This window comes from Schistocerca cancellata, chromosome 1 (assembly GCF_023864275.1).
Source record: "Schistocerca cancellata isolate TAMUIC-IGC-003103 chromosome 1, iqSchCanc2.1, whole genome shotgun sequence".
NCBI classification, from domain to species: domain Eukaryota; kingdom Metazoa; phylum Arthropoda; class Insecta; order Orthoptera; family Acrididae; genus Schistocerca; species Schistocerca cancellata.
Window position 1 is genome coordinate 682,859,250 of NC_064626.1, and position 26,336 is coordinate 682,885,585.

The window sequence follows — 26,336 nt, forward strand, 5'->3', positions numbered from 1 at the left end:
TAATTCCCTCAGAATCACCTGATTTAATTAGACTACATTCCATTATCCTCATTTTGCTTTTGTTGATGTTCATCTTATATCCTCCTTTCAAGACACTGTCCATTCTGTTCAACTGCTCTTCCAAGTCCCTTGCTGTCTCTGACAGAATTACAATATCATCAGCGAACCTCAAAGTTTTTATTTCTTCTCCATGGATTTTAATGCCTACTCCAAATTTGTCTTTTGTTTTTCTTTTTGCTTGCTCAATATACAGATTGAATAACATCGGGGAGAGGATACAGCCCTGTCTCACTCCCTACCCAACCACTGCTTCCCTTTCATGCCCCTCTACTCTTATAACTGCCATCTGGTTTCTGCACAAATTGTAAATAGCCTTTCACTCCCTGTATTTTACACCTGCCACCTTTAGAATTTGAAAGAGAGTATTCCAGTCAACATTGTCAAAAGCTTTCTCCAAGTCTACAAATGCTAGAAATGTAGCTTTGCCTTTCCTTAATCTTTCTTCTAAGATAAGTCATAAGGTCAGTATTGCCTCACGAGTTCCAACATTTCTACGGAATCCAAACTGATCTTCCCCAAGGTCGGCTTCTACCAGTTTTTCCATTCTTCTGTAAAGAATTCGCGTTAGTATTTTGCAGCTGTGGCTTATTAAACTGATAGTTTGGTAATTTTCACATCTGTCAACACCTACTTTCTTTGGGATTGGAATTATTATATTCTTCTTGAAGTCTGAGGGTATTTCGTCTGTCTCATACATCTTGCTCACCAGATGGTAGAGTTTCGTCAGGACTGGCTCTCCCAAGGCCGTCAGTAGTTCTAATGGAATGTTGTCTACTCCCAGGGCCTTGTTTTGACTCAGATCTTTCAGCACTCTGTCAAACTCTTCAAACAGTATCATATCTCCCATTTCATCTTCATCTACATCCTCTTCCATTTCTATAATATTGTCCTCAAGTACATCACCCTTGTATAGACCCTCTATATACTCCTTCCACCTTTCTGCTTTCCCGTCTTTGTTTAAAACTGGGTTTCCATCTGAGGTCTTGATATTCATACAAGTAGTACTCTTTTCCCCAAAGGTCTCTTTAATTTTCCTGTAGGCAGTATCTATCTTGCCCCTAGTAAGTTAAGCCTCTACATCCTTACATTTGTTCTCTAGCCATCCCTGCTTAGCCATTCTGCACTTCCTGTCGATCTCATTTTTGAGACGTTTGTATTCCTTTTTGCCTGTTTCATTTACTGCATTTTTATATTTTCTCCTTTCATCAATTAAATTCAATATTTCTTCTGTTACCCAAGGATTTCTACTAGCCCTTGTCTTTTTACCTACTTGATCCTGTGCTGCCTTCACTACTTCATCCCTCAGAGCTACCCATTCTTCTTCTACTGTATTTCTTTCCCCCATTCCTGTCAATTGTTCCCGTATGCTCTCCCTGAAACTCTGTACAACCTCTGGTTCTTTCAGTTTATCCAGCTCCCATCTCCTTAAATTCCCACCTTTTTGCAGTTTCTTCAGTTTCAATCTACAGTTCATAACCAATAGATTGTGGTCAGAGTCCACATCTGCCCCTGGAAATGTCTTACAGTTTAAAACCTGGTTCCTAAATCTCACTCTTACCATTATATAATCTATCTGATACCTACTAGTATCTCCAGGATTCTTCCATGTATACAACCTTCTTCTATGATTCTTGAACCAAGTGTTAGCTATGATTAACTTGTGCTCTGTGCAAAATTCTACCAGGTGGCTTCCTCTTTCATTTCTTAACCCCAATCCATATTCACTTACTATGTTTCCTACTCTCCCTTTTCCTACTCTCAAATTCCAGTCACCCATGACTATTAAATTTTCATCTCCCTTTACTACCTGAATAATTTCTTTTATCTCATCATACATTTCATCAATTTCTTCATCCTCTGCAGAGCTAGTTGTACTATTGTAGTAGGCATTGGCTTCGTGTCTATCTTGGCCACAATAATACGTTCACTATGCTGTTTGTAGTAGCTTACCCACACTCCTATTTTTTTTATTCATTATTAAACCTACTCCTGCATTGCCTCTATTTGGTTGCTTACATAGTATTTTCAAAATCATGTGGTGGTGGCACAGTTAAGTTTAACCAGCATACTTGGCAGTCGCATGTAGCCCAGACCACAGATCAGCAACACCTCTTGCACAAGTATCTCTTTGAGTGTCCTAAATGTGCTACCTCGTATCCAGAATTGCTAATTTGGGACCCTGATTATCCAGTTAGCTCCTGATACTGAGTTTCAGACTGGGGCATAGATCTTGTCCTATGCCCAAATTGTCAATCAGCATTAGCTTATAGTGGCATGAAGATATGCCCTATCTGATAATTGTCAGGTGGCACAATTAAGTGTGCACAATAAACAGCCCCTATTGCCCCTGCAGGATATCCCAGGTAGCCTCAAATCCTGCTGAGTCACCATTGTTGCCACCATTGATAATTCCGGTGCATTGGCATCACGTGCTGCTCATCCTCACCTGTGTCGAGCTCAGTAGGTTTGCACTGCTAGTAGCATCTTAATTCCTGCCAACAGAATTTTTTGGGTCTTCAGTGTTGTTCTCCTTCTGCTTAATGGGTGAGCCAGTGGTCCTGCCAGTATTTTTATTTGTTGCATATTCACCAAGACAGTTCTTACATGGATACCATCAGACAGGTCATTCAGCAACTGTTTGTGACAGTTGGTGGGCCATGAGTCAATCATTGGAGAGAGTCAGTAATGGGAAACCCTGATGCTGGATTCTCAGGCTGCCTCTGACATCCTACGTGCATAGCCATTACTTTTCCTCAATAGCAGTTGTTATTTTTTTAATTTTGGACAGGTCAATATTATCTCAGTTGCTTTCCTGAAAACTTTCATGTAATTTTATACACTGTATGTCATATTTCAAGCTAACATTTATGAAAAGGAATTACTTTATAAACTATTTAAGTTTTGATGTTACAATCAATAAGTACTAGTTCTTTTTTAAGAAATATTTGAAAGTATGAATTATTTGCACACTTAAAATTTCTATTATTAATTACACAATCCTGAACTGTTTACTATGTTTATTTCTGGATTCATTTATGAAATAATAGTTGAAATTAATAAAGTATTGAAAACTAGTAGGAATTCATTTGTTAAGAAAAATTGTAAACCCTTTGGAATAGTGTTATTTCCGCAGAGTGTAAGAGTCGTATGCTTGACTTTGATGTGATCAGACTTATTTTTGTATAATAAGTGTGAACAATGTAATTTCAGCTTTGTTAATGTGAAAAATCAAAATACTGTATTATATCCTAACATGTGAGAAAATCAATGGAAAATATATTTACATAAAAAATTCTGCAAAATCAATCTTCCAATTTATTTAGTTCAAATCAACCATGAGAACTTGATATTAAATTTTCAGCTTCAAGAATCAGACCCCTAGATAACAAGAACTGGAGCCATCTCAACATGACAAGCTAAGTAAACTTGAAAGTTTTAAATCTAGCTTAAAATCATTTCTTTTGGACAACTCCTTCTACTCCATGGACGAGTTTTTGTTTCAGAAATCATAAAAAAAATAGCACCTCTAAATTTAGTTGCATGTGTAGAACTAAAAATTTCAGTAATATTAATATTAGAACTATTCATGTGTGCATATACACTCCTGGAAATTGAAATAAGAACACCGTGAATTCATTGTCCCAGGAAGGTGAAACTTTATTGACACATTCCTGGGGTCAGATACATCACATGATCACACTGACAGAACCACAGGCACATAGACACAGGCAACAGAGCATGCACAATGTCGGCACTAGTACAGTGTATATCCACCTTTCGCAGCAATGCAGGCTGCTATTCTCCCATGGAGACGATCGTAGAGATGCTGGATGTAGTCCTGTGGAACGGTTTGCCATGCCATTTCCACCTGGCGCCTCAGATGGACCAGCGTTCGTGCTGGACGTGCAGACCGCGTGAGATGACGCTTCATCCAGTCCCAAACATGCTCAATGGGGGACAGATCCAGAGACCTTGCTGGCCAGGGTAGTTGACTTACACCTTCTAGAGCACGTTGGGTGGCACGGGATACATGCGGACGTGCATTGTCCTGTTGGAACAGCAAGTTCCCTTGCCGGTCTAGGAATGGTAGAACGATGGGTTCGATGACGGTTTGGATGTACCGTGCACTATTCAGTGTCCCCTCGACAATCACCAGTGGTGTACGGCCAGTGTAGGAGATCGCTCCCCACACCATGATGCCGGGTGTTGGCCCTGTGTGCCTCAGTCGTATGCAGTCCGGATTGTGGCGCTCACCTGCACGGCGCCAAACACGCATACGACCATCATTGGCACCAAGGCAGAAGCGACTCTCATCGCTGAAAACGACACGTCTCCATTCGTCCCTCCATTCACGCCTGTCGCGACACCACTGGAGGCGGGCTGCACGATGTTGGGGCGTGAGCGGAAGACGGCCTAACGGTGTGTGGGACCGTAGCCCAGCTTCATGGAGACGGTTGCGAATGGTCCTCGCCGATACCCTAGGAGCAACAGTGTCCCTAATTTGCTGGGAAGTGGCGGTGTGGTCCCCTACGGCACTGCGTAGGATCCTACGGTCTTGGCGTGCATCCGCGCGTCGCTGCGGTCCGGTCCCAGGTCGACGGGCACGTGCACCTTCCGCCGACCACTGGCGACAACATCGATGTACTGTGGAGACCTCATGCCCCACGTGTTGAGCAAATCGGCGGTACGTCTACCCGGCCTCCCGCATGCCCACTATACGCCCTCGCTCAAATTCCGTCAACTGCACATACGGTTCACGTCCACGCTGTCGCGGCATGCTACCAGTGTTAAAGACTGCGATGGAGCTCCGTATGCCACGGCAAACTGGCTGACACTGACGGCGGCGGTGCACAAATGCTGCGCAGCTAGCGCCATTCGACGGCCAACACCGCGGTTCCTGGTGTGTCCGCTGTGCCGTGCGTGTGATCATTGCTTGTACAGCCCTCTCGCAGTGTCCGGAGCAAGTATGGTGGGTCTGACACACCGGTGTCAATGTGTTCTTTTTTCCATTTCCAGGAGTGTATATCTTGTAATCTGACTTGTTCCACATCATATCGATAAAATAATCGGGAAAATGATCTACAGAACTAAACTTTGATAAAACCTTGGGCCAGGTGGAAAATTTCAATGTACATGTTTCTCTTAAGCTGTCAGGGATACCTAAATTCTCTCTCCCATGTCCCATATCTTTCATTATACACAACAAGGTAAAGGCAGAGTTGCAGCTTTGGTAGGTTCAAGGTGTCATTTCTCCTATTTCATCAAGTATGTGAGCCACCCCCCTGGCAGTGAGTCAAAGTCCAACAGCACAGTGCGCTTTTCCAACAATTTTAAACTGACTGTCAACAGGCAACATGTCGTGAATTCATATCCCAAACTGCAGCAGGCAGAATTATTTGTGAAGTTGTCGGGAGGGCCAGTATTTTTCCTGCATCAACTTGCATGATTCCTGCCTGTAGTTGCCATTGGGCATGGTTTCTCAGACTTTCCTGGTCCTCGATGCCTCCAATGGGCTTTACCAGTCAACTCACCTGCCCTGTGGAATCTTGTCTGTGCCTGGAATTTGTGAATGATATTTCGGGCAATTGCTTCAGGACATTCCCTGTCTCATCATTACCTTGATCACATGTAGGTAATGGGCCCTACTTGGGAGGAGAATCTACAAAACCTGCAGTCAGTTTTCTAATATCTTCATTGCAAATTGGGAAAGCACAGTTGTTTCTCCCCAAAGGTGAATTTTTTGGAAAGTAGCTTAATAAAGATGGGCTTGTTCCTATGGATGACCCCATCAAAGCCATTGTCAACTTGCCAGTGTCCAGGACTCTGAAGGAGATCCACTCTTTTCTGGATAAGATTTCATATTATGCTCAGTTCATTTCCTGGGCTGCGCACATCTGCAGCCTTTTAATCAGCTTACCAGAAGGGCATTAAGTTTATCTGGTCTGAAGATGTCAACAGAGTTTGTGATGTAGTTCAATGTGGCACTGGTGCCAACCTGTCCCATTGGAACCTGGCTGGCACTGAACAGCCTACTGCTTATAGCTTGAAGATACTTTCCACTGCACAGCATAAATATTCACACGTGGAAAAGGAATTAAAAATTTTCACATTTTCCTATATGGAGCGAGGTTCCTCCTCATCACCGACACCAAGGTATTGGTTTCCTTATTTGTTCCTCATTCCAAGCTGCTGGATAGAAATGCCAATTGACTGCAGAGGTGGGCCCTGTTTCTCAGTAACTATTGTTATGATGTTCATTACCGCCCAGCATGTCAGTGCTGATGTCCTGTCGCGGCTACCAGGTCATTCTCCAAGGGATCCTCCTGCTTGCAGTGGAGGAGCAACGCTGTTGAGTGACATTCCCTGACACTGATTTCTTGCATACTTCAGATGCTGAATGCCTGCACTGGTGTATGACTCATAGAAAAGCGCTGACACAATGTCATGTCCAGTGACTGATCATGACACTGAAATCTGGGACGGGCTTGCAGGGCCTGTGCACAGAATCAGACTGCACCACTACGCCAGTTTTCTCTTTGGCTTGTCTTGAGGCACCCTTGGAAAAAGGTGCACATTGATTTCAAGAGTCAATTTTTGGGCAACATGTGGTTTTTGGTGGTTGATGCATTGTTCAGTTTCCGGTATGTTGCCGAGCTGTCCACATTGTCGACTGCCACTGTTCATGCACTGTCAGTTATTTGTCATTGTCGGATCCCCTAGAACCCTTGTGTCTGATAATGGTACATAATTTGAGTTACAGGAGTTTGAGCATTTTTGCATCTCCTCGGGAGGTATAAGTAGGGGGAAGCAATATATTCGATACCTCATCCAGAAATGCGCCCTCTCGAAACCTGGCGAGCAAGCTACACCGCGATGCAGAGCGCCTCTCTTGCAGAGTATGCCACTTGAGTTTGCTAAACATCTCCGTAACGCTATCACGGTTACCAAATAACCCTGTGATGAAACGCGCCACTCTTCTTTGGATCTTCTCTATCTCCTCCGTCAACCCAATCTGGTACGGATCCCACACTGATGAGCAATACTCAAGTATAGGTCGAACGAGTGTTTTGTAAGCCACCTCCTTTATTAATGGACTACATTTTCTAAGGACTCTCCCAATGAATCTCAACTTGGTATCCGCCTTACCAACAATTAATTTTATATGATCATTCCACTTCAAATCGTTCCGCACGCATACTCCCAGATATTTTACAGAAGTAACTGCTACCAGTGTTTGCTCCGCTATCATATAATCATACAATAAAGGATCCTTCTTTCTATGTATTCGCAGTACATTACATTTGTCTATGTTAAGGGTCAGTTGCCACTCCCTGTACCAAGTGCCTATCTGCTGCAGATCTTCCTGCATTTCGCTACAATTTTCTAATGCTGCAACTTCTCTGTATACTACAGCATCATCCGCGAAAAGCCGCATGGAACTTCCGACACTATCTACTAGGTCATTTATATATATTGTGAAATTCAATCACTTCTTCATAGCCTGTGCCATATGTGTCCTTCCAATCAACACCAGCTTTTCTGAACTGTGCAGATGGGAACTTTCCCTGCAGTACATCCTACATTCCTGTAACCTTCCTGGCCTCAAACTTCATTAGTCAGTCCTCTCCCATTCTGCCCCTTCTCTGTTCCCATTCCAACACTACACAGCCATCATTCCACCACCACACCCAGTCTTTACTTATTTTTCTCCTTTTCCACTACTCCACCCCCCCCCCCCCCCCACATCTCCCCTGCCCTCAGTCTAACCTGCAGCTCTTCACTGTCCGCCACCCCCACCATACTATCCCTCCCCCTCCCCACTCCAGGCTCCTCCTTACGCCCACCCAGTTGCCACTTCCATCATGCACTAGTGCTGCTGCTCACATTTTGGTTTCAGTTGCCCAAGACTGCAGTCGTGTGTGTGTGTGTGTGTGTGTGTGTGTGTGTGTGTGTATTGTTGATGGAGGCCTTAATGGCCAAAAGCTATAATTGTGGGGGTCTTTTTGTTGTGCCTGTGTGTAACTCAGCATCTCCTCTATATAGTGAGTAGCAACTTTCCTTCTCGTAATATTGTTACATTTCATCCTGGATTTTCCATTGTTTGAATGTAATGTAACCTTCATAACTAACCATAAAAACAATTTGAGAGAAAAGTAAACTAATTTGAAAAGAAATAATAAATTTACATGAAGCTGCAAGTTGGTGCATTCGGTGATAGAAAAAAATTGGTACACCTCTTTGCGCTTATTAAGCTATAGTAGTTCAGCTCACCATATTTTTAATTTAATAATGTACACATTTTTGTTGGAAGATTGTGTGTGGATGTTCATGGAGTCATGCAGGTAAATGTGAAGTTGAGCATTTCACAAAACCTACAAAGTGCTACCTTTTGACAGCATGATTAATGAGTCAATGCTTGCATCACCACATGATATACTGTAAACTCTGGATGAAGGGCAGCTAGCAGATTCCAAATTTTTAGATTGTCAAAAAGCATTTGACACAGTGCCCCACTGCACATTGGTAATGAAGGCATGAGCACATGGAACAGATTCCTACATACATGAGTGGCTTGAAGACTTCTTAAGGAACAGAACCCAGTAAGTAGTTCTTGATGTCAATTATTCATCAGAGACAAGGATACCATCAGCAATGCCCCAGGCGAGTGTGACAGGACTGCTCTTATTTTCTGTATACATACATGATCTGGAAACAGGGTGGACAGCAATCTGTGCCTCTTTGCTGATGATGCTGTGGTGTACAGGAAGGTGGTAGTTTTTGAGTGATTGCAGGAGGATACAAGATGACTTAGACAAAATTTCTGGTTGGTGTAACTCTAAACAAAGAAAAATTTAAATTAATGTAGATAAGTAGAAAACACTGATTGACACAGTCACATTTTTTTTAAATATCTGGGTGTAATATTGCATGAAATGGAACAAGCATGTAAGGATTGTAGTAGGGAAGGCAAATGGTCAACTTCGGTTTATTTCGAGAATTTTAGAAAAGTGTGGTTCATCTGTAAAGGAGACCTCATATAGGACACTAGTGTGGCCTATTCTTCAGTACTGCTTGAGTGTTTGGGTCCTGCACCAGGTCAGATTAAAGGAAGAGGATGGCTCTTATATTTGTTACCGATGGGTTTGGACAACATGCAGGTGTTACAGAGATGCTTCCGGAACTCATGTGGAATCCTTGGAGGGCAGTTAATGTTCTTATTGAGGAATCCTGTTGAGAAAGTTTAGAGAATGGACATTTGAAGCAGAAAGATTGTACTGCCACCAATGGACGTTTTGTGTAATGACCATGAAGATAAGATAAGACAAATTAGGGCTCATACAGAGGGATATAGACAGCCATTTTTCCCACACACTATTTTTAAGTAGAACAGGAAATGAAATGACTGTTAGTGGTACAGAATACTGTTCGCTATGTTCCATATAGTGGCTTGTGGAGTATAGATGTAGATGTAGATATCACAAAAATTATGGCATTAAAAATGCTTGGGAATGTGAAGTGGAATAATCACATAGACTCAACTGCAATCATGGGATCTGATTTATTGGTAGGACATTGGGAAGCTGCAGTTTGCCTGTGGGAGAAATTAGTTACAGGACACATGTAACAGCTCACGCAGAGCCCCTGTGTAAATACAAATAAGTTTGCATTCCAAACTTTGGACAGCTTATACCAACATACCTGTTTGAGTCTTCCATTTCAAATCAACTTTAATATGCAGTCGTCCTTGAGGTTCCAAGTCCACCTGACATAGAAAAATGATTGTAATTACTTACTAATCCACACAGCTATACATTTTTTTTACACAATACATGCTATAAATGTGATATGGGCATATTATTCATGCACTCCTTGAAGAAACTTGGTCCCATGGTTTATTGGAGCCCGCTGAATTCATACAAATGAAAGTTAGTAGTAGCAGCAACTGACATATTTCCCTCACTGTTAAATTTACCACGAAGTTTGCTTTTATGTGCAGAAACAGACAAGTAAATTGGATTAACAACACAAGGAACAAAACTCAGAACTGTATACACAATGCAGAATACAAAAATGCCAGGGTACTTACACTGTGTAATGGACCAAGGTAGGTAGTGGCCTGAAGCAAATGAATATTCTCTGAGTGGCCATCTTTATACAGATGGTTGAGGGACCTCACCTGTTCAATACAGAATGTCAAATCAAAACACCTTTCAGCCATCTAAATTTCCAAATAGTTATTTTATTGAGCAACCAGTTTCAGCAGGTGATGACTGAAGTAATCACTATATCAAAAAACTACGGGTACCAGTCATTGAATGTTGCCCCTATTTTGACTGGACTAGAGGTGGAAATCTTCCTACACATTGGTCAGGTGTCCTGAAGATGGTGTAATATATTGTCACTACTGGTTGCTCAATAAAATAACAATTTGGAAATTTAGACAGCTGTAAGGTGTTTTGAATTGATGTTTTATTCTCAAATGAATATTGGTCCAACATTGTACACTGTCTTGTGACTTTTGTCAATCCATTAATCCCATCAGTCACTGTGCCAAGTGTCTTCCAGGAATGTGTGAATACTACTACTACTACTACTACTACTAATAATAATAATAATAATAATAATAATAACTAAACTATACATCATACCCCCAAAATAATTTAAATTTTAAACTGTATGTTATAAATTTGTAAACACTGTCATACTGTAAAAAATGACCCTGGAAAAAATGATAGTGTATACATCAACTTACCAGGAAACCACTTTTATACAGAATTAAATTCATGCTAAAATAGAAAGGCTAAAGTTTGACTCAGACAATGGATCCCATACATTCTGACAATTTTACCATCTTTTATGCAAATGGACATTTATTTTGTTTCTACCACAACTTCACATTACATACAGTTGAAATATACAATAAATGCACATCATAAATGTAAATAGTAATATCATTTACAGCATGAAATAACATAATTCCATGATCAGACACCATGTCACAGTCACACAGTCGGAAATTAACACTCATGCATGGTGAATCCCCAGTCATATTTAGTAAACTGTCTTTATGATATTTTATATATAACTAAATGATGAAAATTAAGCTGCTGGCATGCTCTTCAGTGGAATATTCTCATTGCACAAGAACCAACATTTATCATTGACAGAGTAGAAGCACACAGGGTAGCTTTGTATTGATATAAAGAAATTACATTTTTGTATGATATTCAAGCATGTAAACTATATACAATTATACATACATCTGCAGCTTAATGAGTAAGGGAGTGAGGCAAGACCAAGTACTAGAGTAATTTAAAAAATAACAGCCTGTAGTTTATTTATGAATGATGAGATTTGGTATAAATGCCAAGATGTTTAAAAGCATGGGGTAATGCTCTGTTCAACTAATTTAGGAGTAACGAGAACAACTCACTGAGTAGTAGAGATACTGATTTGTTGACAGGCATGTAAACAAGACTTTCAGATAAATCTTTTTTTGAGCTGCAGTTCACAAATTAGTACAGCTACCTTGTGCCTGGTGTATACTTACCTGGCTTAATGTAGCTGTACTTTGATACCACATTTTAACTAAAATCAGTTTTTAGTGACAATGCCTACACCCATTTAAATGGTTTTATGTTATGAGTCTGAACTCATTGTCATAATCAAGAACACATATTTACTTATGTTTTTATACAAAACTATATGAAGAAAATGCCATTATAAACAAAGATTGAGAGGTAAAGTCACATTTAAAATAATTTTCTGGGTCATGGATAAACAAAATGTAAAGCATATTGAGTACTTGTTTAAGTTTTGACTTTTGTTTTTCCTGAAAATATGTTGTTTAAATACACAGAAGCCCACACATTTCTGATTGTGTGGTATTGTAAAATATCATTTCCTGACTGTGCCTGTGTGCTTATCCTGTTCATTATTGTGGATTACAGCGCCAATTTGTGGCAGATGGGGGCTTTTGCCCATCCTGGAGATGATGGGCTGAATTTTCCATTATCCCATAGGTAATCCTACCAGTAGGATATGGTTAGCTATGCTTATTTATCCCATAATAATCATCCATCTCTTCATAAGATCACAAAGAGAAAGAGACAGGTGGTTAGAAATGATTGTTTAAAACATATGTTTCCATACTTTTTTGGAGCTGGCCACTGGGATCATGCACGGTATACGAGAATTCACATACTAGAAATGGAAAATATTTGTCAGAAAATGTGAAAATTCTTCTAATAGTATGAGCACATGTGCATCAACACAAACTCAGGTTTTACAATTCTCTACCTCTTGACCAGTTTCATGAGCAGACTTACACCCACTGTAGGAAAGGGTGTCTTATAGGGATGACAGTGTCTCCTAATCAGATAGCTGGGTGGGTACTTCCACAGCACATATGTAATGAAATATTTGTGTCAATGGACCTAATGTTTGAAGCAGCAAGATGAGCAGTAGCCAATTCTCATAAAGAGACAGGAAATCGTAGGTAAATGCTGGATGCACATGACAACAAGAAAATAAAATTCGCTCCCTCACAATCATGCATAATTTGCTAGTCAGTTAACATCTTCACTGGCCAGAGAGTTGATGGTAGAATAAATGTTCATGATGATCTAGTTACTGCTGATGGAATGGCCACTGCTTTCAAAAACAAATTACTTACTGGCTTTTACGACACAATTTATAAAGAAGTAACAACCATGGCTACAATGAAGAAAAGCATTAAAGTAGGAAAAAAGAAATTTATGATTCAGGAAAGGTATGAGCTCACTTATTAGTTATCTCTCAACAAAGCAAGATGAATTTGTTAGATATTCTTAAATATGAACTGTCTGTAGTTCTGTTGCCACTATTCCATGAATGCAGTAACATGTGAAAAGGAAAGAAAGCAGTTCTGCTAACAAAACTTGTTATCACTACTTCAGTAGCTTATTCTCCAGATGACCAGCTCACTGGTGGCAATAGTTTGATGTATCATATGAAATGGCCAACTGGTTCTAATGTACCATCATCCACACCATCATGATAAATGTTGTGAAATGAGACTATGACACATACATTGTTTCAGATAATTATGACACTCCATCTATTAAACACCATAAAGGAGAAAGATGTCTATCTGCTGGTGCTGTTAAACAACTACTCCTGATGCTGACAACAGCTCTTCCTACCCAAAATATTGTTTTAAGAAGCAGTCCAAATAAGGAACAGGTTATTGATTTGCTATGCTCCATCAAATACTGAAGTAATCAAGTGCATGGCTCATGAGGAAGCTGATGTTACACTACTTTCATATGCTCTACATATGGTTTTCCAATGTGGTAAGAACAACATCTGAATAGTTAGTGATGATATAGACATGTTTGTTTTAAAACTGTACTTTTATTGGAGACGGACACTTCCTGTAGTCTTTACTGTGAAGACATTTAATGGGCAGACAACTGACATTAAAGCAAGTGCTACTAATCTGGGTGACAAGTGTAAGAATATACTTGCAGTACATGCTTTAACAGAATGTGATTTTGTCTCTTACCCATTCTGGAAATGCAAGGCTGCTGCATGCACCTTGCAGCAGAGACATGAAGATCTTTGCTTGGAATTACTAGGCGAGATTTACATTGATCATCACCAAATAATGAAAGCTGGGTTTCAACTTTTTTCACTTTTGTACAAAAACAGACTATGTTAATCAGTGACTCAATTACCACAGCAATTGTTTACAACCAAAGGAGAAATCGCTTGTAACTGAAAGTTACTTTCGGCAACAGATGAAGTCCTGCACAAAACCTGATCAGTTGCAACTCATTTATTGGAAATCGGCAGAGCAGTTGTTTCCTCCTACATTATGTCTCTATAATTATGATTGGTAAGTGTAAAACTACTCACACATACCCTTAACTGGAATGAGTTCTGTAGGCCCTCCTGAATTGACGGAATCAATAGCATGTAGGTTATCACATGCGAGCGAAGTAACTGCAGTTGTAAATCTTATAATTTGTCTTGCACAACATTTTGTAAATGTTTATCATCAGAGACCCTCCCCCCGTGAACCATGGACCTTGACATTGGTGGGGAGGCTTGCGTGCCTCAGCGATACAGATAGCCGTACCATAGGTGCAACCACAATGGAGGGGTATCTGTTGAGAGGACAGACAAACGTGTGGTTCCTGAAGAGGGGCAGCAGCCTTTTCAGTAGTTGCAGGGGCAAAAGTCTGGATGATTGACTGATCTGGCCTTGTAACAATAACCAAAACGGCCTTGCTGTGCTGGTACTGCGAACAGCTGAAAGCAAGGGGAAACTACAGCCGTAATTTTTCCCGAGGGCATGCAGCTTTACTGTATGGTTAAATGATGATGGCGTCCTCTTGGGTAAAATATTCCGGAGGTAAAATAGTCCCCCATTCAGATCTCCGGGCAGGGACTACTCAAGAGGATGTCGTTATCAGGAGAAAGAAAACTGGTGTTCTACGGATCAGAGCATGGAATGTCAAATCCCTTAATCGGGCAGGTAGGTTAGAAAATTTAAAAAGGGAAATGGATAGGTTAAAGTTAGATATAGTGGGAATTAGTGAAGTTCGGTGGCAGGAGGAACAAGACTTTTAGTCAGGTGAATACAGGGCTATAAACAAAAAATAGGGGTAATGCAGGAGTAGCTTTAATAATGAATAGGAAAATAGGAGTACAGGTAAGCTACTACAGACAGCATAGTGAATGCATTATTGTGGCCAAGATAGACACGAAGCCCACGCCTACTACAGTAGTACAAGTTTATAGCTCTGCAGATGATGAAGAAATGTATGATGAAATCAAAGAAATTATTCAGATAGTGAAGGGAGACGAAAATTTAATAGTGATGGGTGACTGGAATTTGGTAGTAGGAAAAGGGAGAGAAGGAAACGTAATAGGTGAATATGGATTGGGGCTAAGAAGTGAAAGAGGAAGCCACCTGGTAGAATTTTGCACAGAGTACAAGTTAATCATAGCTAACGCTTGGTTCAAGAATCATAGAAGAAGGTTGTATACATGGAAGTATCCTGGAGATACTAGTAGGTATCAGATAGATTATATAATGGTAAGAGAGAGATTTAGGAACCAGGTTTTAAACTGTAAGACATTTCCAGGGGCAGATGTGGACTCTGACCACAATCTATTGGTTATGAACTGTAGATTGAAACTGAAGAAACTGCAAAAAGGTGGGAATTTAAGGAGATGGGACCTGGATAAACTGAAAGAACCAGAGGTTGTACAGAGTTTCAGGGAGAGCATACGGGAACAATTGACAGGAATGGGGGAAAGAAATACAGTAGAAGAAGAATGGGTAGCTCTGAGGGATGAAGTAGTGAAGGCAGCAGAGGATCAAGTAGGTAAAAAGACAAGGGCTAGTAGAAATCCTTGGGTAACAGAAGAAATATTGAATTTAATTGATGAAAGGAGAAAATATAAAAATGCAGTAAATGAAGCAGGCAAAAAGGAATACAAATGTCTCAAAAATGAGATCGACAGGAAGTGCAAAATGGCTAAGCAGGGATGGCTAGAGGACAAATGTAAGGATGTAGAGGCGTATCTCATGAGGGGTAACATAGATACAGCCTACAGGAAAATTAAAGAGACCTTTGGAGATAAGAGAATCACTTGTATGAACATCAAGAGCTCAGATGCAAACCCAGTTCTAAGCAAAGAAGGGAAAGCAGAAAGGTGGAAGGAATATATAGAGGGTCTACACAAGGGCAATGCACTTGAGTACAATATTATGGAAATGGAAGAGGATGTAGATGAAGTTGAAATGGGAGATACGATACTGCGTGAAGAGTTTGACAGAGCACTGAAAGACCTGAGTCGAAACAAGGCCCCCAGAGTAGACAACACTCCATTGGAACTACTGACGGCCTTGGGAGAGCCAGTCCTGACAAAACTCTACCATCTGGTGAGCAAGATGTATGAAACAGGCAAAATACCCTCAGACTTCAAGGAGAATATAATAATTCCAATCCCAAAGAAAGCAGGCGTTGACAGATTTGAAAATTACTGAACTATCAGTTTAATAAGCCACAGCTGCAAAATACTAACACGAATTCTTTACAGACGAATGGAAAAACTAGTAGAAGCCGACCTTGGGGAAGATCAGTTTGGATTCCGTAGAAATACTGGAACACGTGAGGCAATACTGACCCTACGACTTAGCTTAGAAGAAAGATTAAGGAAAGGCAAACCTACGTTTCTAGCATTTGTAGACTTAGAGAAAGCTTTTGACAATGTTGACTGGAATACTCTCTTTCAAATTCTAAAGGTGGCAGGGGTAAAATACAGGGAGCGAAAAGCTATTTACAATTTGTACAGAAACCAGATGGCAGTTATAAGAGTCAAGGGACATGAAATGGAAGCAGTGGTTGGGAAGGAAGTAAGACAGGGTTGTAGCCTCTCCCCGATGTTATTCAATCTGTATATTGAGCAAGCAGTAAAGGAAACAAAAGAAAAATTCGGAGTAGGTATTAAAATCCATGGAGAAGAAATAAAAACTTTGAGGTTCGCCGGTGACATTGTAATTCTGTCAGAGACAGCAATGGACTTGGAAGAGTTGTTGAACGGAATGGATGGTGTCTTGAAGGGAGGATATAAGATGAACATCAACAAAAACAAAACGAGGATAATGGAATGTAGTCGAATTAAGTCGGGTGATGTTGAGGGTATTAGATTACGAAATGAGACACTTAAAGTAGTAAAGGAGTTTTGCTATTTGGGGAGCAAAATAACTGATGATGGTCGAAGAACAGAGGATATAAAATGTAGACTGGCAATGGCAAGGAAAGCGTTTCTGAAGAAGAGAAATTTGTTAACATTGAATACAGATTTAAGTGTCAGGAAGTCATTTCTGAAAGTATTTGTATGGAGTGTGGCCATGTATGGAGGTGAAACATGGACGATAAATAGTTCGGACAAGAAGATAATAGAAGCTTTCGAAATGTGGTGCTACAGAAGAATGCTGAAGATTAGATGGGCAGATCACATAACTAATGAGGAAAGTATTGAATAAGACTGGGGAGAAGATAAGTTTGTGGCACAACTTGACTAGAAGAAGGGATTGGTTGGTAGGACATGTTCTGAGGCATCAAGGGATCACTAATTTAGTATTGGAGGGCTGCGTGGAGGGTAAAAATCGTAGAGGGAGACCAAGAGATGAATACAATAAGCAGATTCAAAAGGATGTAGGTTGCAGTAGGTACGGGAGATAAAGAAGCTTGCACAGGATAGAGTAGCATGGAGAGCTGCATCAAACCAGTCTCAGGACTGAAGACCACAACAACATCATCAGAGACATGTATGAATATTTTCACAAGCCACTCCATCAGCAATGATGAAAATGATGTTGAATATGATATTGACAATTTGATATGTGACACATTAGAGAAAAATTATGGTTGATACTATACTATAACATAATGTGCAAAAAACATAACATTAAACAAAACACAGTGAAGGCAGTATTTTAATGCATTATTTTTTCCTTGTTGAAAAAGTTTTTCATGGTCGAGATATGACATTACTGTAATCATCTGGTATACAAAAATGAAATGTAGTTGTAAATGTAAAATTATAACCGCATAAAATCTTCAAGCTTATTATTTGTTTATTAAAGGTTAATTGATTATTTTTCTGTATTCTTTGGAACATTTCAAAACCCTGAATGAAATTATGTCATAAAAAAAATTGCTCAAGCACGCCAAAGTGGTACCATCAAAATTAGCATCCCTGACTATCCCTTTATCATATAAAAACAGAGAAATGACTTTACATAAAATATTAAGGTATGGGTCTGAAACTGCCCAACTAATGATGAATCTAATGAACTTTAAAAAAGAAAACAACTAACATTATTTACTAGCTAACTGAAAGTACTACTGAGCATTATTCACTAAGGATGATTATGTTTGAAATATTCCTTCATTAATCAGATTACCAGCGCACTCTAAGGATTCTTCAGCATCTTGAACGAACAATACAGATGTTTGCAAATTGGACTGGGTAAAAAAGTTGCTGTTTTGAATGCTTTTTAATGTAATTTCAAACTAAGTCAGGACCTCAAATTCAAGGTTTTCAGTCACTCTTTTGACAGTATTTCATTATTTATTACTTGACTAATGTGACCAGCTGAGGCAGCAATTTGAAAATAAAGTAAAATCAGAATAAAGCCTATTATGTTTGTCTTGGCAACATCCAGTTATTTCCAATTGCTTTCACCACTTATTACACAACTTGACAAAAAAGTGAAGCACCCACAGGACAATGTCTGATGTTAATATATCTTCACGAACATACACAGCATCAGTGAGTATGTAAATACCTACAGCTGCAATTTTGTGAAAGTAAGACAAGTGTCAGATTGCTCTAATGTTGTTCGAGTTTAATGCTGCTACCAGGTCGGGTAGGGCATAGAAGAGGCATGAACAACAGCATTATAGGTTGTGTAATCACTGTGAAGAACATGGAGTTGCCATATTCTCATGTAAGACACTGTGATCAGCACCTGACAGAGTTTGAAAGGGAGGTCATTTCAGATTTGGCTGATAGGTCAAGTCGTGCAATATCCAGAATTGTGGGGCATTTGGATGTGACAGTGGCCCCATGTTGGACTACATGGGAATGTGAGGACAGGCATGCTTGTCGTCAAGATCCCAGTCAATCGTGTCTGATCACCACAACAGAGGATCACCATTTTCTGCACCAAGCACATTGTAACCCCTTCACATCTGTGTCTGTGATCCAAGAACAAGTAATGGACTCCCTGCAATATTTTGTGTCATCCCCCACCACTGACAGAAACTAGCAGCTGCTGGTCTAGGGAAATACTGTCCCATTGTTGACTGCTGATGAACGGCATTGCATTGTGCTCAACAATGACTCATGGTTCTGCACTACCCTGGATGACCATTGTCAGTGAGTATGGCAGTGACCTGGAGGGAATCCCATTCTTTAAATGTTTTGGAGAGGCACAGTCATGTTACTTCTGGTGTCATGATGTGAAGAGTCATTGGGTATGAGTTCAGGTCATGGATGGTAATGAGTGAGGGGATGCTGATGGCACAACAGTACATCACAGACATCCTATGTCCCCATTTCTCTAATATGACAGTATCCTGGCACAATTTTTCAACAGGTCAATTGCCACTCACACATGGCCCACATCTCTATGAACTGTGTGTGATGTTGAGATACTCCTGTGGCCAGAAAGATCCCAAATTCTATCCACCATAAAATGTGGGTAGGACTAGCTCAGATGTCAACACTGTCCCAGTGCCAGGATCCACAATATCATGGATCAGGTAAACAGTTGTGGGCCATCTAGCAGGAGAGGATAAAATGCCTTTTTACACTTCTCCGACCAAGTCAGTGAATCCATCCAGGCTAGAGGGGGTGCAATGTCACACTGATTAGTCAGCTTATACTGCCAAGTTCTCTATAAATATGGCTCAAATTTCTAATCAGTGAATTAAGCCACCTCAACCCACAGAGTTTCATATCATTCCCTCCTCCCCTTCAGGGTGTTTCACTATTTTTTTCAGGCAGTATATTTTCAGTGATAATCTTTATTCCAGACTCTTGTGAAAAAAATTCAACTTATTTTTCTATACCATTTTTGTATGTGAAAGTCTGATAACTTTTTGTTAACAATCACATGAATCACATTTTAGGACTGTGATTGTTTCTTTATAATTACTGACTTTTTTGTGATGAGTCTGTTCTTCCCTGTATACATACTGAATCTAGTTCAGCAGCGGGCACTGAAAGGAGTGCAGTAGTTAACAACCATCATTCTAAATAAAAAATATAATGAAACTGTAGCCATTATCATCATAGTACATATAGATTCAGTAATACTAAAAACCTCCTTAATATATTCTTCATTAAAATGTGAAAATCTAAGGCAAACACAAAACTATTTAGATGATTAAGTTACTTTTACATGATTTCCAGTCAAACAAAAAGGACAGATTGTCACTCGCCATATAGTGGAGATGTTGAGTCGCAGACAGGCACAACAAAAAAGACTGCTAAACAAGTGAGCTTTTGACGAAAAGGCCTTCTAAACCAGACAAAACATGCATACACGTGATGTTTTTGGGAGTTATGCTTGCATGAATATATATATGTGTGTGCCTTTAGAAGAAGGCCTTTTGGCCAAAAGTTCACTTGTTTAGCAGTCTTTTCGTTGTGCCTGTCTGTGACTCAACATCTGTGCTATACGTTGAGTAGCAATCTGTCCTTTCCTTAATATTGTCATTATTCCATTCTGGATTTCCATTGTTTGATTTTAATGATTTCCACTTAAAATACAAATTTAATGTCCTCCAAATGAGAGCATCAAATGGCAAGATATTTATTGAAGTACATACGAAAAAAAGAAAGGTTGCACTGACATGAAGATTATTTATTTAAAACAAATTAGGTATTTAAGGCATTTCACTTGTATTCAGGGGCACCAAGATTCAAATTCCCTTATGATATAAGTCTTCTGCATTTTCCCTCAGTTGTTTAGTATCTTTAAAGTGGCGACAGCCAGTCTTGTTCACCAGAGGTTGCGCTCCATCTCTAATAACCACATGTTGGATAGAACGTTTAACCATAATCTTACTCCCTCCCTTCTAATATCAAGGTAATTCAAAGTGGAGGACTAGTAGACAAGGATTTCTTTTTGAAGGAGAAGCATCCTTACATTCACTTGAAGTGGTTTAGAGAAATTGTAAACTAAACTCCGCCTGAACAGGCCCTGAAGGCCCAACGGTGCTGACCCGCTGTCATGTTATCCTCAGCCCACAGGTGTCACTGGATGCAGATATGGAGAGGCATGGAATGGGGATTTGAAAGCTGTTCCTGCTGAATATAAGTACAGTGTGTTATTAACAGACATTTCTTCAGGGGCTGTCTGTGACTGTGGCTTGTTGGTTATGACTTTTTGTTAATAATATGTTATCTTCACACACAATATATTATTTTCCCACTTCAGTCCAACAAGTTTCAGAACTACAGCTTTTTAATCAAAGACTATGTTGACATTTTTTGGATTTGTATTTGACTCAGTTTATCACTTCATTTGGTCATGAAATGTTCAACTTATGTATCAATGAGAAACTTCCACATTTACATTTACACTTTAAACAATGTAACATGACTGTACTGTCCTCACATTTACTATACATGTGTAGCCCTTTTTTATTCATGGGAATTCATACATTATATTTTATCCACATAAAATAACCGCTTAGTTTTTTTAACAAATGACATTTATTTTACTTGCATACAGGGTAAGATAAAACAGAAATGAGAGAGTGAAAAGAGTGAAATACTATAAGCAAATGTAGCCATGTTGACTGTGGCACAGATACCTTTCTATAGTCAGCAATGGGCTTGCTCACTCACTGTGGTGAAGTGGGTTAATGATGTCATCACACAACCTCCCCCCCCCTCCACCCACAACCCCCCCCCCCCAAAAAAAAAAAAAAACCTGCCTGGTGTCCCTGTTATAGGGAGGAACTTGCTCTTAATTGTCAGCTGGTTCTCACAAAAATGACTGGTGCAAGCAAGGTTGCTCCTCTGTTCTAATGTTCTACATTTGTTACTTCAGCGTCCTCTTCTAGTGCGAAGGGTTCGTGAAACTATCTGCAGGAATGTCAGCCTCCATTGGAGTGTCGTGTTGCGGTTTGAGTGAGGAGTGCACCCTCACTGGTGAGTGCACGCTCACTGGTGTAGGTGGGTTTTAATTGCTCTATTGAGACTGTCTTGTTTGCCATTCTTTTCAATTCTGACATTGTGACTTCCTCTTGTGATTACCCTGTAGGGTCCAGAGTATGACGAAACTAGAGGTGAGCACACTGTACCATCCCTGAGCCACAAGTGGGACATTTTTTCCAAGTCTTTGTGCACAAACACCCTCCAGTCCCCATGTGTGACACAACTGGTATGCTAAATGTTCTTCATACTGATGCTGAGTTGTTGCAGCAACTGTGTGTATAGCTCAGAGACATTTGGAATATAAATGCTGGCAGGATTAATTCTCCTGAAATCCTCAGCTACTCACAGTAGGCCAGATGTGTAGGAGAACATTGTGCATCCTCCTTGACTGTCATTTTAAATCCAATTAGAACTAGGGGGCAGTGCTTCATGCCATTATGATGAGCTGCACATTCGGGCAGTTTTGAGCATGTGAAGAAACTGTTGAGCCATTCCACTACTGGCTGGATGGTAGCTTGTAGAGCAGAGATGGTTGCACCTACACAGTAATTAAAATTCATTGAAAAGTTGGCTTTAAAATTGCTTCCCACAACTTACAATTATATCTTGCAGAAAGTCAGACCTGGAGAACCATATGAGCTCTAGCATCCTTGGACACAAGTCCCCTCACCCTCACAAGATCCACGGTACTTGGGAGGGTGTGTCTATGAATGCAGAACTATAAAATTTTACTACAAAAACTGAAGAAGACATTGTACTGTGCAAGTAAAAGGGCAGTTGATATATATAAATTGTTAAATTGTAGGTAGAGGACTTTGCTATGTATTTTGATAAATTACTGCAGGGCTGAATATGTAAAATATATTACTGGTAAGTTGTCAAGAGTATACTATTTCTTAAGGTGGCTATTGAATTGTGTAACTGCTGTCTATGTTACAACATTTTGGATTTTTCAAAGCATGAGTTCTCCAATGAGCTCTCACTTGACACCATTGAAATCGCAAATGGTGGTGGTTTTGGGTCAGTGGAATGCACGATACATGGTGTCTGGCTCACAGCTGTCTTTGAAGAACCGATTTGTCACAGTATGTTGTGTCACTGTGGTACCAAATGCTGTTAAAATTGTTGCTGCAGATGCAGTATGATGCATCAGAGCCATATGCCGAACACATTGGTCTTCCCTCTCGGTAGTGCCATGTGGCCATCTGGAGCCCAGTCTTATTGTGACAGTACATTCTCATGACCACTGCTGCCAGCATTCATGTACAGTGGCCAATCCTTTCTGCAGTATCACAGAAGTAACATCCAGCTTCTCATAGCCCTATTACATGAAATCATTCAAACTCAGTGAGGTTTTGATAATGGTATATTTGTCACTTTAATGGCATTCTTGACTAAAACTGGCTCAACACATCCACTCCCAAAAGCAACTAATGCTCAAAACCATTACACTGTGTATTTAAAGCAAACTGATTTGCATCTTCAGAGTGACACTAGTAGTGCTGCTCTATTGCAACTGGGGTGAACTTTGAATAAACATCATCTTTCAGATGTAGGAACATGCCTCCCAACTTCTATTTATGTCACACAACACCTTCTTGGTATTGTGATTTTTTCACATCAATGTATAATATTGTAATTTCAGTAGATCTCCCACAATAATTCTGTATTTATTAATTTATATAGTGTGCTAAGATATCTGTTTCACATTATTTATTGCTGCAATGACCAGTTCCCATTAAGAAGGAAAATAAATCAAATAATACATTAGTCTTAGAACTTAATCTGCACACTGTATTATATTGCATAATACCATTTGTGTTTGTGCCGGCTAAAGTTTATTTCAAAAATTAGCAGAATTAGCAGAAAAGGTACACTTTGAGGGGAGGGGGGGATGCTGCTTCCTTAATTACATTAAATAGCTGTTTTTTCTCTTATTGGTATTATTTTAATTTTTGCATGAATAGCCTAAACTGGTATTAAAAAAAAAAAGAGTTACCTACATCGGTAATAGCAGAAGTTTGTTTACAATACACTACAACATCTCATTCATCTTTAAAGTTGTTTACAATATACTACCACATCTCGTTCAACTTTAAAATGAACATAGAAATGTGCCATGTACATAACAGCTCTTTCCAATACCTGTATATAGATAATAAGATAATTCGTAGAAGGGGTAGTTGATGAGGTATGTTTTGTTTTGAATTGGTATGGATTCCATTTTTTGTTGGTTTACTACATAGTTAGTTAAAGACTTTTGTACCAGAGTGCATAACTCCACCCTAAACCCTTGACAAGGAGGCAACAACCTACATGGAAAATATTTTTGTGCCTTGTGTTCTGGAAGTATAAATCACATTTCAGCTGAAACTGATTTTTAGCGTCAGCTGTAGAAATTGTTAAGGATTAAATTTTCTGGGAAATGCAAACAAGTATTCCAAGATTGATTTCTCACAGAAATATAAATATGTAACATAAATTGTGTTCACATATGATGACTTTACTGGAGACCAAAGAACTTCTATGAAGAAATCAAAACAGTTTTCACAAAACCAATTGTGTGAAACCCAGCCTACACTTTTAGTTCACGAGATCCAGAAGAGATGTATCGCTCAGGTTGATGCTATGTTTCTTAACTTCCAGGAAGCCTTTGATGCAGATCTGCACCATCACCTTGTAACTAAAGGATGCACCTGTGAAATATCTGAAGAAATATGCAAGTGCAGTGAAGATTTTCTATAAAACAGAAGTCAGTATGTCATTCTTAACAGCACACATAGTATTCAAGATATCTTGAGATAGTGATTACAATCTATACAACTGACCAGGCACATAATGCCTGTAGATTTAAAGATTATTTGCAGATCATGTGCAAAGATGTAACGTCCTTAGAAACTTGTTACAAAATGTAGATAGGCCTGCTAATGATCAGTGCTTAGTGCACAGATCACAGCTGGCTCTAAACATAAGTAACTTTAACATACGTAAATCAAAGGTCAGTCACTGGAACAATCACAACCATCAAGTATCTTGTGTTTTCTGTACAGGGCAATTTCAGGTGATGTGGTCATGTGAATTTCGCAATGGGAGAGGCAATGGCTAGGCAGAGGCAACTCAAGATTTATTGGAAGAATCCAATATAAGTTAAATTTATAGTTGAAAGTGGTCAACTACAAAACACTCATTTGACAAACCCTTGATTCCTGTTCATCAGTCTGGAACTCTCACCAATGTGGATTAACGGAAGAAATTTGAAGAAGAGCTGCACAGTCCATAATGGGTTTATTTTACTCAGTATGAGAGTGTCATAGAAAAAAAAGGAGGGATAGAGGGAGGGATGGGGGGGAGAGGGGGGGGGGGGAGAGGGAGAGAGAGAGAGACCAACCAGTAGTGGGAGGTATTATAAGAAAGACACTATGTATCCACAGACAACCTAACTCCCAAGTTTTTGAGGGCTCCAAAGAACGTTACATACACTGTTTGATTTAGTGTATGAAAAGCATTTTCTACTTCTGGTACTAGCATGTAATTTGCTTGTCTGAAATTCTGTACTGCAAGTCTTCGTGAAATTAAGATTTAAATTACTTGTTGTGAACCAACTGCAAAACATTTCAGGTCTTTGGTCTGGAAAGGATAAGTTTTTTTTTTCCTTTACTAGCTTTTTACTTGCAGCTTCATCTGTGTACGCATATGTCACATATATTGCACACATTTCCTCCTCCTCCTCCCTCGATCTGTCCATCTCCTCTCTCCCTCTCTCTGAACACCTTTTCTGCCTCAACAGGATAATTCTGAAACTTACTTACAGATTAAAAATGTGTGCCAGACAGGGAGCGAAAGCCAAAATTGCCTATCAAAGGCAATGCTCTTATCAACTGAGCTACCCTGGGACAACTCATGACCATCTCAACTTTACTTCCACCAATACCTCTCTACTATCTTGCAAACTCCACAGAAGTTCCCTGGAATACCTTGTAGGACTTGCACTCTTGGAATATACAATATTGCAGAAAAATGGCATTGTGTCCAGAATTAACCTTTCATTCTGCAGCATAGAGTGTGCTGTTTTAAATATCTTGTCAAATAAAAACTGTGCTGGGCTTTGACTCAGACCCAAAAACATGCTTGTTGCAGGCTTTGTTCTTACTGAGTGAGCTAACCCAGCCTGACTCACAGCTCGCACTCACAGTTTGACTCCTACCATATAGCTTGATATGCCAAAAAGTTTCAAAAACAGCAAATACTTCAGTGCGGAATAAAAGACCCATTCTCGAAAGGATAATTTTTTTGTTTAACTCTGCCAGGAATCACTTTGTGAACACTCATGTGTTTCTGCCTGGAAAATCCATTATGAAAACCAATCTGAGTGGTGATAAACAAGTTCCACTCAGAAAAATGTGTCAGTATACTGTCACAGTCCACTTCCTGAAAGCTTCAGAAAAGACTGGAAGGCCTGAAATGGGTTGGCAATTGAAAGGTGGTTTGTTTTTCTCCAGGTAAATAGATGGGTGTTACTGCAGAATATTTAAGTCTGT

The 26,336-nt window shown here is 39.7% G+C and overlaps 1 protein-coding gene across 2 annotated transcripts in view; it reads right to left on the reverse strand.

Moving 5' to 3' along the window:
• LOC126184229 (calcium-independent protein kinase C) overlaps positions 1–26,336 on the reverse strand; it is a 221,155-nt gene that overhangs the window by 151,185 nt on the left and 43,634 nt on the right. For both annotated transcript variants that reach the window (XM_049926602.1, XM_049926609.1), the window contains exon 2: positions 9,760–9,823. In XM_049926602.1, the coding sequence (XP_049782559.1) occupies positions 9,760–9,823 (64 nt within the window). The remainder of the gene's footprint in view (positions 1–9,759; positions 9,824–26,336) is intronic.